This window comes from Prenolepis imparis, unplaced genomic scaffold, assembly GCF_030444845.1.
Source record: "Prenolepis imparis isolate NDT839.2.m4 unplaced genomic scaffold, iyPreImpa1.0 SCAF_10, whole genome shotgun sequence".
NCBI lineage: Eukaryota > Metazoa > Arthropoda > Insecta > Hymenoptera > Formicidae > Prenolepis > Prenolepis imparis.
The window spans coordinates 15,570,722-15,587,976 of record NW_028141168.1 but is presented as its reverse complement, the minus strand read 5'-3'; the positions used below and the strand labels follow the sequence as shown (position 1 = coordinate 15,587,976).

Below are 17,255 nucleotides of genomic sequence, written 5' to 3'. Positions count from 1 at the left end.
CGTTTGTACCCCAAAGGATTGCAAGTTATTAAGGGTTGAAAAAATCGTCAGCACCCCATATTTTTGAGATATCGTAATTTCTTTAATGCAGTTTCGTTTAAATATCTTTAAAAATGACAAAATTATCTCTTACGTGAATATTCAGTATTTCCACCTCCGTAGGGGTACTAACAAAACGAAAAGCGGTACAAACGGGTACAAACGAAGCGTAATCAAATGGGTATCTGAAAAATCCATTTCTTTAAAGTCGCGTGCCAAGTTCACATAGGTTTTGCATTTGTAGATTGCTCGCAAATAAAAAGTTAAGACTGCTTCTCTCGCTGCATATATGTATATTGCCATTAAAATATTAATACACTCTTAAAATATTAATTCAGTTAAATCATTGAATGTTACAACCGGATGTTACGATTCCTGTTTTTATAAAACAGAGATTATGCCATCTTGTAATAAATAGCTGAACAGTATAGCTTAAGGTTCCTTCTACACACCATCAGTTGTGAGAACGTAAGGTCGGTATTACAATCCGTCGATACTACTTTTAAAACCGGTCGACAAGTCTTATAGTGGTTCGTAGACCTTATGGAAGATGGTGATACAGACGAAACGCAGCCATCATGAATCAAATTGTCCAAAAGAAGTGGGGTTGATGATGACGAGAGAGGTGGTCCTTTTCTGGTTAAGCCTACCACTCAAAGGGTGGAGTTTGCCACGCGTGAATTACAATTAATGCATTGGCGTAGAAAGTTGTAATTTTATTAAAAATTAATTATTAAAGTTATAAAAAAATGCGTGTTATATTTTAATTATTTATTGTGTTGTACTTTACTTATTGTGTTACGAAAAGAGAATATAAAAATATATTTAGTATTATATTTAATATAGTAATATATCTTTAGAAAAATATAATATTTATGATCTTTAGATACACCTTTGAAATTAATATGTATTACAAAAATTTCATACTATACATTTTGAATAACTAATATTATTTTATTCTTTGCAAAAAAATATATATAGCATGCAAATAATAAATTTAAATCAAATGTGTTTCTATTTTTTTTCTAATCAAAATATTGGATTGACTATTTATGTTTTAAAAATAATATATATTTATTAATATATTGTTGTATGTAAAAAACAATTTATTTAATCATTTTCTTGTTATAAATTCATAAATTTTACTTTGAAAACATTTTTAAATATGAATACATTAATTTTGAAAGATATATTTAAAACTACTCTTAATAAGAAAGTTAGAGAGGAGAGTATAGAGGCTGCAATAATTATATTATAATGTATTGAAGCCATTTTACACACACATTTAAACACACACACACACACATATCACATACAGGCTTTAAAAATATAAAGATTATATATTTATATTTTACGTTTTGCTTCTGATTACACACAGTCTCGATGTATACTAATCTATCTATGTTTTTTTCTAATTTTACCTAATCTAATTTAATCCTACAATTTAATTTTTATATGATAATTTGAGTTATCACTGGCGAATTCTGAGGGGTGGTTTTAGAGTTATTTCACCCCCGCCTTCTTAATTAAAAGAAATAATTGTAATCCGATTTGCGAAAATAGCGAAAAAAATTTTCACTATTACAAAATAATTTTGTAGAAACCCCTCCCCCTATTATCGACTTCAGGATCCGCTAGTGTGAATATATTCGGTCTAAATATAGTCACTTGAATCTCTCTCAAATGTCGGCAATATATCGTTGGAGTAAAAGATTCCTGACAATTATTTTTGTTGATAATTACGTTGTTTGCATACAAAATTTTATAATTTTATAATTATTTTATAATTATTTTTTATAATTAATTGTGGTAAAACATAAAATACAATTGTAAATACATTGCTAATATCTATAACATGAAGAAATTATAAGAAAAATATGTAAATCAGATTGCTGCAACATAGATTTCTCTTCTATCAAAAGCTAGTAAATAAAATATCAACAATTTGAAGAGTTTAGTTCTATTGAAAAATGTTTGAATCTTTAGACAAATTATATATATAATAATACGTTATTATAGGTCCCAGAATTGATAGTAATAAACATATATACGGAAACGCACCCCCTCTGAGCTACACTCCCCCCCAAATTTTCTGAAAAAACTCGAATTTTCTGTAGTTATTTAAAGTCATTTAAAGTTATTCAAACTTGCTAATTATATAAAAATGCTATTTTAAAGTCATTCAAACTTGCTAATTAGAAATGTTATAAATATATATTAATGCAATAATAACACCCGCAATAAAAAGAATATAAAAGAAAATTTTAAGATTTTTAAAACATTTTTATAATGCATACTGATAATTTTTTTCTCACGCTAAAAGAAACAAAAGTTGCAAAGATTAATCGCAAAAGTTTCTGCTTTAATTACATTTACATCAAATGTATCACATTTTGTAAAGATCATGGTATGTCGCGTGGAAGTGATATACAATATAAAAAATTTTTTACGAATCTTAAAATATTTTTAAGTTATATATGTTAATAACACACATGTTACTAAATGCAACAATTAAAAAAAAAGTTGATAATAATATCTTTATATCTTATAACTATGCATTGTGTAATTATATAATTTATTTTGAGATTAATTGGATAGATAGTTTTAATAATTTTTATACATTATTATATATAAACTTATATTTATTACATAATTTAGTTACTTATTATAAGGGTTAGAATATCATCTGTTTTGAAAATGTCACACATCTCTAACGATTTTATATCTCTAATATTATAGATATATAATTTTTAGATATTATTATATTACATAAATTTTATATTGTTTAACTAAATTAAAAATAATACAGTTATATAATATAAAGATAAAGTAAAACTCGAACATTTGATAATCTTGCATTAATCTTTTTTGCAAAATAACAAAATATAATGACATTTTAATTTTTATATTATAGCTAATAGTTCTCAAATTAATTTACAATAGAAGACAAATAATATTTTAATGGCAACACACTATCTTTCACTTTAGCATTAAGAAACATTCAGGTATACCGGATTGCATTGTGTATCCTCTAGGGTAGAATTTCCGTCACGCAGTATATGCAACATTCTTACCTTTTTAAGGCAAACCATAAACCCAACTCACAATGAACCCGACGTACAATACAGTAGTCATATATATCTTTGAAGTTAAAAAGTTATTGTTCAAAAGAAGTATTGAGTATGAAAGAGAAAAAACTTGCGTACGTATAAATATTTTTTAAATATATTTTTTAAATATATTTCAATATAAATACACACAAATATACAAGAATAAAAAATTGTGTATGTATATATATATATATATATATATATATATATATATATATATATATATGTATATCAACTAAACTTGATAATGCGTGCCAAATATTAAAATAAAAAATATGTCTATATTAAATATTGCTTCATCTTTTTCGATATTAAAAAGTAATTATAATAATATATTTTACAAAGTTGTCTTTATTATTTGTAATATATTTTTTATATATATATTTTTTTATTTAAAAATTATATAACAGCGGAATACTTTTATAAGTACAAGAAAGAAGATTGAATGTGTATTAGAGCTTGTTTGAAATAATTAAGAAAATGCGCTGTTCCATATACTACGTATGTAAAGAATGCTAATTAATATTTTTTGAAATATTATATATGGAGTAGAAACAAATGAATCTGAAAATCTGGGTGGCAACGTTACGGTCGTGTCCAGTTTATTTTGCCCGATACACGATAGAGAAGAGTGGTGGGGTGGTAACTGTCACCGAAGACAATTTATGTTAATGACTGTTCGTAACCGAGGAGCGCCGAGGTCGCTCGACTGAACAGTCTGCAGATCGCCGTAGCAGCGGTCGGACACGAGACTCCTTGCCCGACTTTCAAATTCTACTCCCCTCCATTTCAACCCTGAATTCACCACCTTATCGTCGCCCTATTCCATCCCTACGATGGCGACGCCCAGCGTCGATTCGGTGCGCACAATTTCATCCCCAACTCGGAGATTCGTTCTCCTATGGACGCTTGCACGTCCGCGTCGAAAAATAGTTGATAGTCGTGTGATCAAACCAGTGTGTCGACGTATAAAATTAGTGATGTGAGGATATATTCGCGTAATTGTTGGTGAGTTTGCGTTTTAATTTTTTTCTTTTTTTCGTTGAAATTGATTCATTGTTATTTGTGAGCAGAAGGCAATGTTTAAGTGACGCGTCAAACTAAAGAGAGTTGCTAATAGCTCGGTCTAAAAATCCATAGAGACAAGATAAAATATATATGTATGTATATGTTTGCTTCTTTGATAAAGATATATTCTGTCAGTTTAACTGGTGCTGAATGGGATAGAAAAAATTTCGATATGCATATGAATCATATCGGCATTCTACTGTCCTTGACACTGTCTATTTTTATCGAATGAGAACTGAAAATGGCTACAGAGAAACCGGAAAATGATCTGCCACAATTCACGATACTTTATACGATAGTGAACATTATTTTTTGCCTAACACAATTTTTCAAAATGTGTGAAGAAATTTTTTTTGTTTTAGAAGAATATAGTGTTAATAAGTATAAAAATTATTGTGATGTTTTTAAACACATAAATGCAAAGTCAAACAAATTTATTTGTTCTTCAAACAAATTCGTTTGTTTGTTGTTTCAAATAAATAATATATCGCGACAGTTTGTCGTTTTATTTATAGCAACAAATTTACAAAATTCTATACATATTTTTTATAAAGATAATGATAAATAGAATTCTCTTATTTGAATTAAATATGTTTTAATTCCTTCACAGATTCAAAATATATAGCGTTATGTTAATTATATATATATTATTATTTTTCTATTATATTAAGTAACATAATATTGTCTACAAAAATTTCTACTTAAATTAACAATCAATATGAAAGAATGAAAGGGAGAGAATTCGTGTGTTTTATGTAATTCTTAAAATATACACCCTAAACAGGCAAAAATGCATTTATCGCGCTTTCTCAGAGTTTAATCTCGATCGTACGAGAACTGCAGAACGATTTTCGATGTTCGATGCCTTTCTCATTTTACATAACGTGTCCAGACTACTGTATTGACGTATTCAAACGAGGAAAATAGATATTAACATGATGTCGATAGCCGACGAGGGACACTCTGGCAAGGCACCGCCGCGGTGGCGCCGACGGTGGCGGATTTCGCGTATTCCCTCTCGTATAGCCTCTCGCAATCTGGCGGGATGCCGATCGATTTGCGACTGTGTTCCTCACCCGTACAACACACGATTCCATTTCAGTTCATTTCGCTCGACTCGCAAGGCAGTACGCATTTGCAATCGCAAAACGGAAATCTTTCTCGCGGCGTTTGCGCGAAATTCCTCGACGGATCCGCGCGAGAGATCTCTATTTTCGCGAATAAAAAGAATTTTCGAGCATATAAAGTTAATGAATTTCGATAAAATCAATGTAATGTCTTTGGAAGAAAGAGAAACATTATTTTCCATACGTTATATTATAGTTTACCTAGAGTCTGTGCATAATATATGATCCCCTTGAAAGGAACGTTCGACTTCGATGAATTATTAATTCAATTGTGATTTTGATATTCTGCATTCTTCGAGTATAAATTTTATATTATTTTAAGAAATACACACAATTCAGTATTATTTTAATTATTTTAATAATATTTACATTTTTTATGAATATTAAAGAGATGATTCATAACTAAAAAAAATAACAAAGAATATATAAGCCAAGTTTCTCCTATGTATATATTTCTAAGCAAAATTAATATATTGTACATTGTACTTGCATCTTTCCGTGAAGCATCTGGTGAACGCATTCACTTAATGAGCCGTTTTCCCCACAGTTCTCCACAAAAGCTATAAAATTTGAAGTGAGCATGTGTATACGAGAACAAACCGGCTGTGAATCCAATCAAGGACTTATACGGCATCCACATTCCACATCCAACCTTCTCTAAACTTGTTGAGTACCAAAAAGATTGATCTGCACCGAATAAGAATTTTTTAACTATAATATTAGGATTTTTAAATTTATTTTTTAACTATTTTTAAAATGATTTAAAATAAGAAATAACATGATGATATTATTGGAGTATAAAACAATTGAAATCTTTTAATTCCCCTATTGATAATTTTCTCTGAAATTTTCCATCTATATTTTATCCCGTACTTTGAAAGAATCCGTAAAAAATCTGTCTCAGGAAGTAAGGAAATGTTTTTTACATATAAGCTTAATATGAATATTAAATGTAACCGTGAAGCGGCACCTGAATGAAAACAAGAGGCAGCGTGACACAACACAAAGTGTTAAGTGATCGATCTTGTGTCCGTCTTGTGAAAAGTACGATCACCGTGATTGCTATATATTTAATGGGGATGTTACCAAACAGAGCACGTGGTAAACACGTGTACATTCGTCTCTCTTCTGTTATCCTTTTTCTCAGTTATCTAAATAATTTTAAAATATAATATTTTATTACATTTTTATATATACATTAAAATAAGAGATAATAAATTTTATATAATTTAAAATGTAAATAAAGAAACTATTTGCACGCTCGAGATGTTTCATAAAATCTTTGAAGATTACTTTACGAGGCTTCTTGATAAGTTGTGTGTGATGAGATTATTTTATTATTATTTATATATTTCTCTCTTAATCTATGTCTTGCGGCTTTGGATGGCAATTTAATGAGATTATTATATTGATAATTTAATAAAACGTAAAATTATGCTTGATATATTATACGTAATTTTACTTGATAAATTTCCACTATAAGCCTATTAATGTGCCGTCCACTTTAGTAATTCTTACTGCGGTTGAATTAAAGTACCGGTATCATAAATTAACACATTTCCGCAAGATATGACGTCATGCTATGTAATTTGTGCATGGGAGAAGCGACAAGGTCTTGTTAATCAGATCTTTTACAGGCGACTATGCAGCCTCCAGATTATTAAATCGATATCATTATAGATTACCATATAATTCTACATCTAGTTCTTATTAAAAAAAATTATTTATAAATATAACGTGATCTGTTACTTATATCAAATATTTAAAAGTTTAGGCGTCTATTACGTAATACATATTCTAATAAATTGTTATTAAATATTGAACAATTTGTTGCAAAATAATAGTACAAATATATAGGTTTGGAAAAATTTACATTTCTCTTGGTTCCATTCAGTTGTCAGAAAAATTATTTGAAATTTCTCCACACAAAGCAGTAACGTCTACGCTTAACGTTTTTTTTTCTCTGTATTGGTATTGGAGCAGGTATAAGGGTCCGTTGTAGGTAATAGGCCTTGGATAATGGCGACCCCTATTTGACCTTCGGTTTCTTAGCCAACCTGCTGCGTATTCTAACTTCTTCGAAGTTTTTGTCTTCGAGATTCTAAAAGATTCTAAAAGATTCGAGATTCTAAAAGTTGTTTCTTTCTTTATTTTTTCATTATGTGACAGTATTTCTTCGTAGTTCCACACACATTTTATAATTATATATTAAATTAAAATCTTTTCTCATATTTTTAATTAATATGTAATATACGAAAAGTTTTACTAAATACGTAAGTAAAAATATAATTCCTTTTTTATATTTATCTCTCTAAATAAACTATTAGTATACATATATTTAAACAAAATGTATCGAAATTGTCTTTTAAATATATATGTTAGAATATAACATAAAATATATTGCTCACAAATTTCTGCATTAATTATAAACTTATGACAATTGTAACATTTAATAAGAAAAATAGTATTCATTGCCTAAATTTTTTTCTGGCTCAATTGTATCGAGTAGCTCCGATAAAGACCCGCCGTTGTAGGTGGATTCGGTTATTATCGCGGCACAAAAGCTGCGCGAGTTCCACACGGATGCTGTGAGCCCTCACGTGGATTTCATTTCAGGATCGCATAAAATGGTGCTGAAGGGGGAGAAGCAGGAGGAGGAGAGAACGAAGGGAGAAGAATGAAGCCGGGACGACCAGGGGGAAACGAGGGGAAAGGGAAAGATGCCGGCTGGCAAGCAGATGGTTGCCCCGTTTATTGGTTTATTCGTTGCTTCAGCCATGACGTTCCTCGTCCGGCCATGAAACAAGCCGGAGATTCTCTCCTTGTGTTGGAGAGTATCATGCAACGAATGCTCTTCTCTCCTATTAAGACGCATCCGCGAGCTAGATTCACATTGTAGGTAAATAACTTCTTTAGCGTAAGCTATACGGCTTAAAATTGGCGATTATTTTTTTAAATTTCACTAATTTATATTATTTCTTTTTCTTTACAGCAATTATGATGTCCAGCAACGTAGTTACTTTGTATCTACGAATTTCTGTTTAAGGAACACATTTGCTTATTTTGCATCTGATGTTTTACGTACGAGGTAAAGAGAGGTTTAGATTCTATAAGTAATGATGGAATGCTTAAAATTAATGTCTAGTTATAGAAGAATACATTATTCTCCTTTGTTATTACAGCTCAATATATTACGCTAATGAAAAGTAGTATGTCACGAGACGTATTTGCAGACAAAATTACAGGTAATTTAATATATGAAGCAACTTATGCGTTATATGTTCAACAAGGAAAAGTAATCAGCTGATTGTGTTTGTTAGTTCTAAACTTCTTATATTATTTATTAATTTCTCTTATTTTTTAATTTTTGCAATTTGTTTGGCGTTACATTTTTTTATATAATCATATTTCAATATACATATATCGTATAAACAATATTGTATGTATATATAGTAAGTCTCTTGAAAAATATCCGATTGATAACAACTCATTTAATTTAACGAGCTGATAATTCTTGTAATCGGCGTCGAAACAAGTTCTTATCTATCGCAAAGTATGCATAGTAGAAGAAGTATAGAGCGGCTCTTTTGGCGGCGTGCAGACGTAAGCTAATATTATAGATGATATTCAGTAATGGCGCGCGTCCGGGGGGCGGATGAAATGCTCGGATCAATAGAAGGAAGGCTTGTTTACGAAATCCATAATCTTTCGTCTTGTTGCGAATGATCGTCCTCATCTACAATGACCTTTTCTACGGCTTATCCCCAGGGACGGGGATCAACACTCAACTCTAAATATAATCAATTATACTCGAAAAAAGGTAAATATAAACAATTTAAAATGTTTATTCCATGAACAAACGAGTCCTTAAGGAACACATGTAAAAATTATATAATTTTAGAAAAAATCAATAAAAATTAACAAAATAATAGCTTTCATCTAGGGACTTTCAGTTTTTTCGTATTACAACATGTCGGTAAAGTCAGTTGCGAGATGAAGATATAAAGTCAAAGACGTCATCATTAAAGCAATGTCTATTTAAAAAAAATACCTAAATTAATTCTTTATGAGAAAAATTTTAAAAACATTACTCAATAATTATCCATTTTATAAAATTTTATAAATTTCTATTCAATATAAAATGCAATTAAAACTATACTGTGTAATATAAGTGTAAACGATGTTGATAAGATCAAACTGACAGTATAAATTTAATTTCAAAGAGGTATTTTAAATTGTTAGTTTTTAGTTAAAATATTTGTTTCAACATTTATTTTACTAATTTTTCATGCTATGTATAATTTATTTATTATAATAAATTATATAATTCTTCTTTAATGTCAAGTAAAGTTTATCAAAATATAAGAAAGGTTTCACAATTTAACTTAATAGAATATAATATCATTTTTTTAAATTTGTTAAATTAAATATTTATTTCTTCCATTTTATTACGACTTTAACATTTGAGAGAAACTTTATATATCATATAGCTCACTATATGGATCACTAGCGGATCCTAAAATCGATAATAAGGAGGGTTGCTACAAAATTATTTGGTTTTAGTAAAAATATTTTCGCAAATCGGATTACAATTATTTCTTTTAATTTAGAAGAAGGGCAGAGATTTAACTCTAAAACCACCCCCCAGGATCCGCTAATGCATATAGTAATAATAAGATTCTTAAAAGATAGAATTTCTATCTGTAGCTAATTGTAAGTTGACTCTTTGACAAGCTAAAGAATGCAAAATATTTTGAGTAAGCCAGGTTTTTCTTAATCCGGATTAAGAAGAAATCCGGAAGCTACAGTTTAAAAGGATTAACATCAACCGCAGAAGGAATTTCTAATATTCCCGATAATCTTCAAATCGCCTAGTTTCCTTTAAGAAAAGAAAACTAATTTCTATTGTAATATGTTTTCTCTCGGGTGGTCGTCGCATCCTTTTCACTTTACATCTTTTTGCTAATGTAAGCCATGTAGCTATGTATTAAAGCCTTGCCACATACATATTTCTTTTTGTCTACGATATGCGATATATTGTCGTCGAAACATATTGTTTTGTAAAAAAATATGTTTTACATTTTCTTGTAAAATCAATATCATTGTGATAAAAATATTTATATATCTTTTTCACACATTATTTACATGTAGACGATCAGCGCGACATGACCAAGTAACCTGGAAATGAAAGGTACATCGACACGCGTACAGGAATAAAAGGAGCTGTACCGCTAAGAAGACGAAGAAGAAGAAGGAGAAGAAGAAGAAAACCAAGGAGAATGCGACCTTGCTACATTCAGCTGTGTCATCCTTGAGCCGTTAACGCTCAGGTGGTTTCGATCCCAGGGACGAGCATCAATCATCATCGGTAGTGCAGGTGTAATGTGATCATTGTCACCGAGATAACCCAGTACGATATTCACTTACGATGCGTGTCAAATGACATAACAGAGTTTATCTATAACAGCGTATCTAAATACTGAAAGAAACGGTTCCAATGTTTATGCCTCTCGGTGGTACATTATTTGTTAAGGCAGGTCTTTGAGAAGGCATTACGAAACAATCATCCATATACATATATGTGTTGCAGGAATTATGCACAAAGTTAAGAGTGCATACATCTCTGTACACATAATAATGTACACATTATTATCTGATTTACATAATTTATATACGAATATATAATTGCTTTGGACTTCTTTTTTTCAAGATTTTCTTTCACAAAGAAACAAATTGAGATTATGATGTTAAATAACATAAAGATTGCTATTATATTTGTACGGATGACAAAACATAATGTTGTAATGTGTTAAAAATATTATGCGAGAAATGACAGCAGTCGTTTAAAAAAGTAAGAATAACAAGAAAAGAAGTAATGCGTTTTTAACCGATTCAAGAAACTAAATTGCATAAAAGTCAAACATGTATAATTGAGGAGAAATTTCCTTTCACTGATAATTATAAATTCGCATATTAATTTTCTCTAATATTTTTCTTCTAATTATTTTTAAATAATTTTTAAAATTTAATTTTATCCAAAAATTATTGCATGTAAAACACTAATTACTAACGTAAAACACTAGTGTTGTTGATTTGATATTTCTATCCAGATATTGAAGTTTACGTAGAGTTTGATAAAAACAGATTCTGCCTTGCTTTCTTTAGAAGTGACCTAAGCCATTCTCGTATGACTAAGCACTTTGTATAAGCTTGCAAACATGTTACAATCTTAGATTATCTTTAGATAATTTACAATTTCAACAATAGTCTAATTTTTTGTAAATATATAGCGCGTTCTAACACGACATAAATTATTTAAAAAATAAAAATACATTTTTATAAAGGATTGCGACACTTCGATGAAATACGCAATATATTTCTATAACGAGGAAAAAACATTTATAGTATATTTGCATTAGCGCGTGTGAGAAGTTGAATATAATAGAAACGGATAAAATTGTGCTTATAAATGTATTTATATAATCAAAATTACAGAAACTGGTATTAATAGGGAAATATTTTCAGGTTCCTAAATGGTACCTGAAGTGAAGTCTCTACCGAAAATCACATACTGGGCGGACAAAGAAGTTAAGACCGGCACGCGTATGTTAAGCAGTCTCTTAAAAGATTAAAGAGAACAAACAAATAGATGAACAATAGATGTGCCGTTTACAAGAGAAAGCCCAGTTAATGCTCTACATCTACCCTGTAGATCCGAATTTGTTTGATAAGAGGCGACAAATTCGGTTCTAGAGAGGTTTGTGTGGTGCATACAAAGCAACGGTGATCTTGAACGATTATGTTAATCGAATTATAGATATAAATCTACATATAACATAAATTGTACTATTAATTCGAATATTTCAATACCGGGTATATTCTACGACACGTTTTGCGATAAACATCAATATTAATGTTATCAGTATTTTTATATGTTGCAAGTTTTTTTATACATGTAGTGATTTAAAGCAAGCGATAACTTACGACTAATATAACGGAATTTATAATATCATATAAATCAAATGAGAATTATAAGAAACTTTTATAGATACAATATTGCGTGTCGCGCAAAGATATGGCCTACATGACTGTATAATTAGATGAATATAATTAGGCCGCTAGGGATATCTAGCTTTGAGTTCGCTCGTGCATATTATGGACGAGTGTATTAACACAGTGACAGAAAAAATAACAAATGTGAAAAAGAATTAATGAACGTCATTACGCCGATGGACTTGGTTGCATATATGTATGTGTTGGTATATACTGTCGATGATGAACTGCTACGTCTAGCGTGACCTGTTGCATATAAGTTCACCAACACATCGCATTAAGTCGCACATTCTCCTCGTACTTTGTACAGGTAGATTCAAATTCTATTTACGTTATTAATTAATATCAGAGTGGAGCGGAATACTCTTGCGTAAAATGTAAAGTTAAATTAAATAGGTAATTTATTTTTCACAGAGTGCGACTGCATTGAAAACATATTATTCAGCAAAATTTGATTAACATATTTCGATACACGAGAGATTCATTAAACTGATATTTCAAATATCGTTTTTTTTTCTAGATTGTATATACATTTTTGTAATTTATTATTTTTTGAACGTTTTCATAAAACCTAATATTGTTTCTATATATGCTTTTTATGTTTTTTTTGCAGCTCGATGAGCAATTATTCGCTTTAAATTTTATTTATATACTTACATTCAAAAATGTGTATTTAAATTTTAATATATTTTTTGTATTGAAAAGGCGATTTAAATATAATTAATAGTGTGTGGTAATTTAGAATTATATTAAAATACTTTATTTAATTTTTTTAACAAGGATCAGTTGCATTATATATTCTCTAATTAGGCGATTCTTTGACAAATACGCTATATGTATGAATATCATTTAATATTCCAATCTAAAGAGAACGGCATGTTTTTCTTTTATACCGTGTACGTATATATGTACGTGTATCATATATTTTTTATGTCTTATTTCTTTATACAATGTAGCCGTTCATTGAATGGACATCTATCAGATGCGGATGCACAATTTCTTGAATCTTTCTGTAAAGGCTGTGGTAAATCCATTAATCTCTGATCGTATTCATATTAAAATGACATGCCAGTCGTCGTTACGCAACTACTCATAAGTGCTAATGAAGTGCATACACAGGTGTAATTACTAATCGAGTGGACTGCCCACTTTTCACTCGTAGTATAATCTAGTGGATAAAAAAAAAGAGTGATTTCATAATGACACGGGGAAAAACGCAGGCCTTGCATAAATCAACGATTCCTAACTGGTGCTTCGTTAGAAGTTTCTATTTAAAATTTTCTACGCGTTGTAGTTTATACTTTTGAATACATCTAATTTTTATACAATAACAGTAAATTATATATTTTATTTGTATATTATATAATAACACACAGTAAATTACATATATACTTTTAAAAAAAAACAAATTTTTCAATCTTTATAATAATTTGCAATAAAAATAATGTTGAAAGAATTTTTCAAAAAATTGAAAACGTATTAATCAATTAAAATTTTACGAAAATATACATAAAGATATAATCAGGTATAAATAATATTATACCTGATCAACTATGTGATAATATTATAGAGATATGACCTATGTATATACTCTCGTTCTAAAATACGTTGTGTTGTATTAAATTTTTCTCTCTTATCTAATTAATATCTACATATTTCTTCTTATATATATCAGAATGGTAATGTAAAAAATATATGAAACACTAGAAAATACGTTTGTAAGGAATCTGTATTGATTAGCTGTGGAATTATATTTAGCTTCTCCCGCAAAACAAATTTACTATGCGTTTAAAACATATTGAATAGGTATAGTATTAATATAAGGAAAACTTATAATGAGTTTAATCCGAATGTATCTTACTTTTAACTAATTCTTACTTTTAACTAATTCTTACTTTTAATGTCCATCTTTATGATAAAGCAACTACAATTATTCTAATAACATACCATGATTAATTTAATTCCATGTTTTCGCAGCTTATCTCAATCAATCATTTTATTAATGGCTTAATCACAAATAAATATCGAAGCAGGTGGCAGGCTTGATCTGAAAAGGTATAGAAGTAAGAAGCTTGTAATATTTTTATAGATATAATGATTTAGAATTATTTTAAAAGAACGATATGTGAAAGAAGAAGAAATGTAAGCAAAACTCATTTCATTATTTATATAAATAAAATATTATCTTCTTACAGTGCAGACACTGATGTCTGTAGAAAGTTCATAGTTTTACAAGGAATGATAATTTTATTACAATAACCGAATTAAAATTATTCTCGTATATAACGTCAATTCAATTGTACATACACCAGCAAATCGTTCCTTTAATTGACGTCTGTTATTCAAACAACTTCTAATAATGTGACGTACATGGAAACGAGTGTGCAAGATCCGATCACGCCTTACATGCATGCTCCGCAGGAAGCATCATCGTCTCGTCGAGGTATCAAGTACATATATACCTAACGCAAGATGTACTCGATATATCCCGCAACGCGGGGAATTATCGTTCCCCGATCGCGAATGCGTTCGCCGGACGTTCACGTCGTCTCGTTCCACGGTCTCTCTCTCTTCGGCCATATTCCGATTCGAAACCCGGGCGACGGTTTCGACGGAGACAAACGGCCGCCGTAGATACGGTTGGACGCGCGTTCACGTACGTTTCCAGAGATCCTCGCGCGCGCGAGGAGCCTCGTCTCTCTCTCTCTCTCTCTCTCGGAGAGTCTAAATCCACATTCGAATGTGCGAGAAAACATAGCAAGATTAATGATTTGTGTGACACACGTAGGGAGAGGGTGCGCGCAGACCGTCAGCCAGCCAGTCAAGCCAGCCAGCTAGTCAGCCTGCGCTTGCTTGTCTGCCTGATGCCTGGCTCTGGCTGCCAACCCGCCGACGGCGACCGAGGAGTGCCATTCCGCGAGAAAACCGCAGCAGCGATATAGCTCTCTGCCACTTTTCTCTCTCTCTCTCTCTCCCTCATAGAACGTTTATTGTCCGTATTTCTTCGTCACGCAGCCGTCTTACGAAACTATTGACCCGATTCCGCGGATTCCGCACCACTTTAAGCGACGTCCCCCTCTGATCAGTTGGGAAAGTATGTAGGTACATGTCAGCACGATTATTTCTAGGGGTTTTTCCTGTTTTTTACTCGGTATGAGTTCCGCGAGCTACACGCGTAATATTCAATTTATGAGACGAGATAATCGCTCCTTTTTGAGACGATATATATTACATATGATTAAGATAACGCGAGTGCAGAAACTGTTTTTCGCGCGCTCGAAACGTCGGATGTATTCAGGGAGTAATCATCAATTTCATCGACCGGAGAGAAAGAGAGAGGGAGAGAGAAAGCTGGGCCTATATCGATTACGCGAGATAGATGCTACACGTGGTAAGGGGGTAACAATATCTCTCCTCGCTGCTTTTTGCAATATGCTAATTATGTCAATTATGAGTTATATCTATCCTATCCTCTGGCTCTTATAACGCGCAGTTATCTGATTAGTTTTCGTAAATTACATCGTTCCATATTTTCTTCGTAGTATAGTGATTGATGAATTCTAGCCGATTAACATTCCAGCCTGACACGAGGCATTCATTAGCTGCCGGGATTGTGTGCCGTGTATAAAAATAAGAACCTTTAACTCTCATATTAGCGATAGTTCGAATGCGTTCTCCTCGCGATACAATATTTTATATATATATGTATATATCTTTTTTATGCTAAATTGCATTGTTTCTTGCTTACTTTTTTTTAAACACATCGAGTTAATATTCATTCTACAACGCAAGCCTTGACACTGGAAGTGTCTCTTGGATGTACGTAGGTATATCTCCGCATTAGGATTCAATGCAATCGAAAGGAAGAAGGGGGTTGAACTAAACGGGTCCTTTACGCAAACAATACGCAGACTCTCAATATGAGGCATTCACCTCGACGGTTTGGTGTCTCCTGTGACTGATGAGATCTCTTCAATCACGAGGGAGGGTGTCCTTGCGACGCTACTTCGGAAATTGAAAAGGACATTAGATATGCATAAGCACGTTCGATATATTTCATACATTAACCGACATCATTCGATTTAACATATTCTCATGCAAAATTGCCGCATCGCGCTTAATCCATCAGTACCGTTACCAGAATTTCCTCTAATCTTGTTCACGGAGCAGTCCAAGCTGACAGATTAAGTACGAGATACGTAAACTTGTTCCACATAAATGCGCGAAAAAGATTATTTATACGACACGATCGTTCGACGTAGTCGTGAAATCACCTGAAACGGGGTTCGATGAGTGAGTGGCAGTCATTCGAACTCGATATCTCAAAATTGTGCGGTCGGCATCCGTCCAGATCCATCAATTCGAAATTGCGTGTGATCTAGAGGGTATAACGAATCTACGGCCGATAAGTCGTAGAGTGGCGTAGGTCCAGTCTGGCGAACGGACATATAGGATACGGAGGAGGAAGGCGAAGAGAGAGAAGCTTTTGATGCCTCTCTGCGGCCTTCGATCCGAGCCGTGCATCTTGTATCGGACGCGGACAGAAAGAGGTCGGCATAGATCTTACGCCCGCGATGAGCGCCGCTGCGGTATAATATTAATGATGACTGGGCTCGCCCCTTGAGAAGAGGCTGTCTACTTGGTCCGTGTCCTGCAGTGTCCTTTTTCTTCGCAGGCACGGATGCGCACTTTCTTCATAATCGATTTATGCACGTTACTCTTCATTTATTAATCCGTCTGGCGCCGATAAACTTCCAATTTAAGCTCGAGAATTTTTCTCTCTCTCTTTCTCTCTTATACAGGGCGTATATATTTATTTGCTCTCCGCGCAGTTGGCGCATATATCCGAGATTTTTAT

General features: G+C 31.7%; 1 protein-coding gene across 6 annotated transcripts; it reads left to right on the top strand.

The window, feature by feature from the left end:
* Positions 1-3,618: 3,618 nt before the first annotated feature.
* LOC145941881 (uncharacterized) lies at positions 3,619-14,596 on the top strand. Of its 6 annotated transcripts, none has more exons than XR_014426253.1 (7): positions 3,619-4,157; positions 7,961-8,243; positions 8,337-8,432; positions 8,527-8,589; positions 8,965-9,164; positions 10,496-10,721; positions 11,870-14,596. XR_014426253.1 is itself a non-coding variant. In XM_083048265.1 (4 exons), exons 2-4 carry the CDS (start codon positions 8,022-8,024, stop codon positions 8,552-8,554), a joined length of 342 nt encoding a protein of 113 aa, XP_082904391.1. In that variant the 5' UTR covers positions 3,619-4,157; positions 7,961-8,021; the 3' UTR covers positions 8,555-8,806. The 6 variants fall into 6 exon arrangements, 1 of the variants encoding a protein (XP_082904391.1); XR_014426252.1 differs by having other exon boundaries at positions 10,496-10,754; XR_014426250.1 differs by lacking the exon at positions 11,870-14,596 and having other exon boundaries at positions 7,961-8,239; positions 8,976-9,164; positions 10,496-11,642.
* Positions 14,597-17,255: the final 2,659 nt, after the last annotated feature.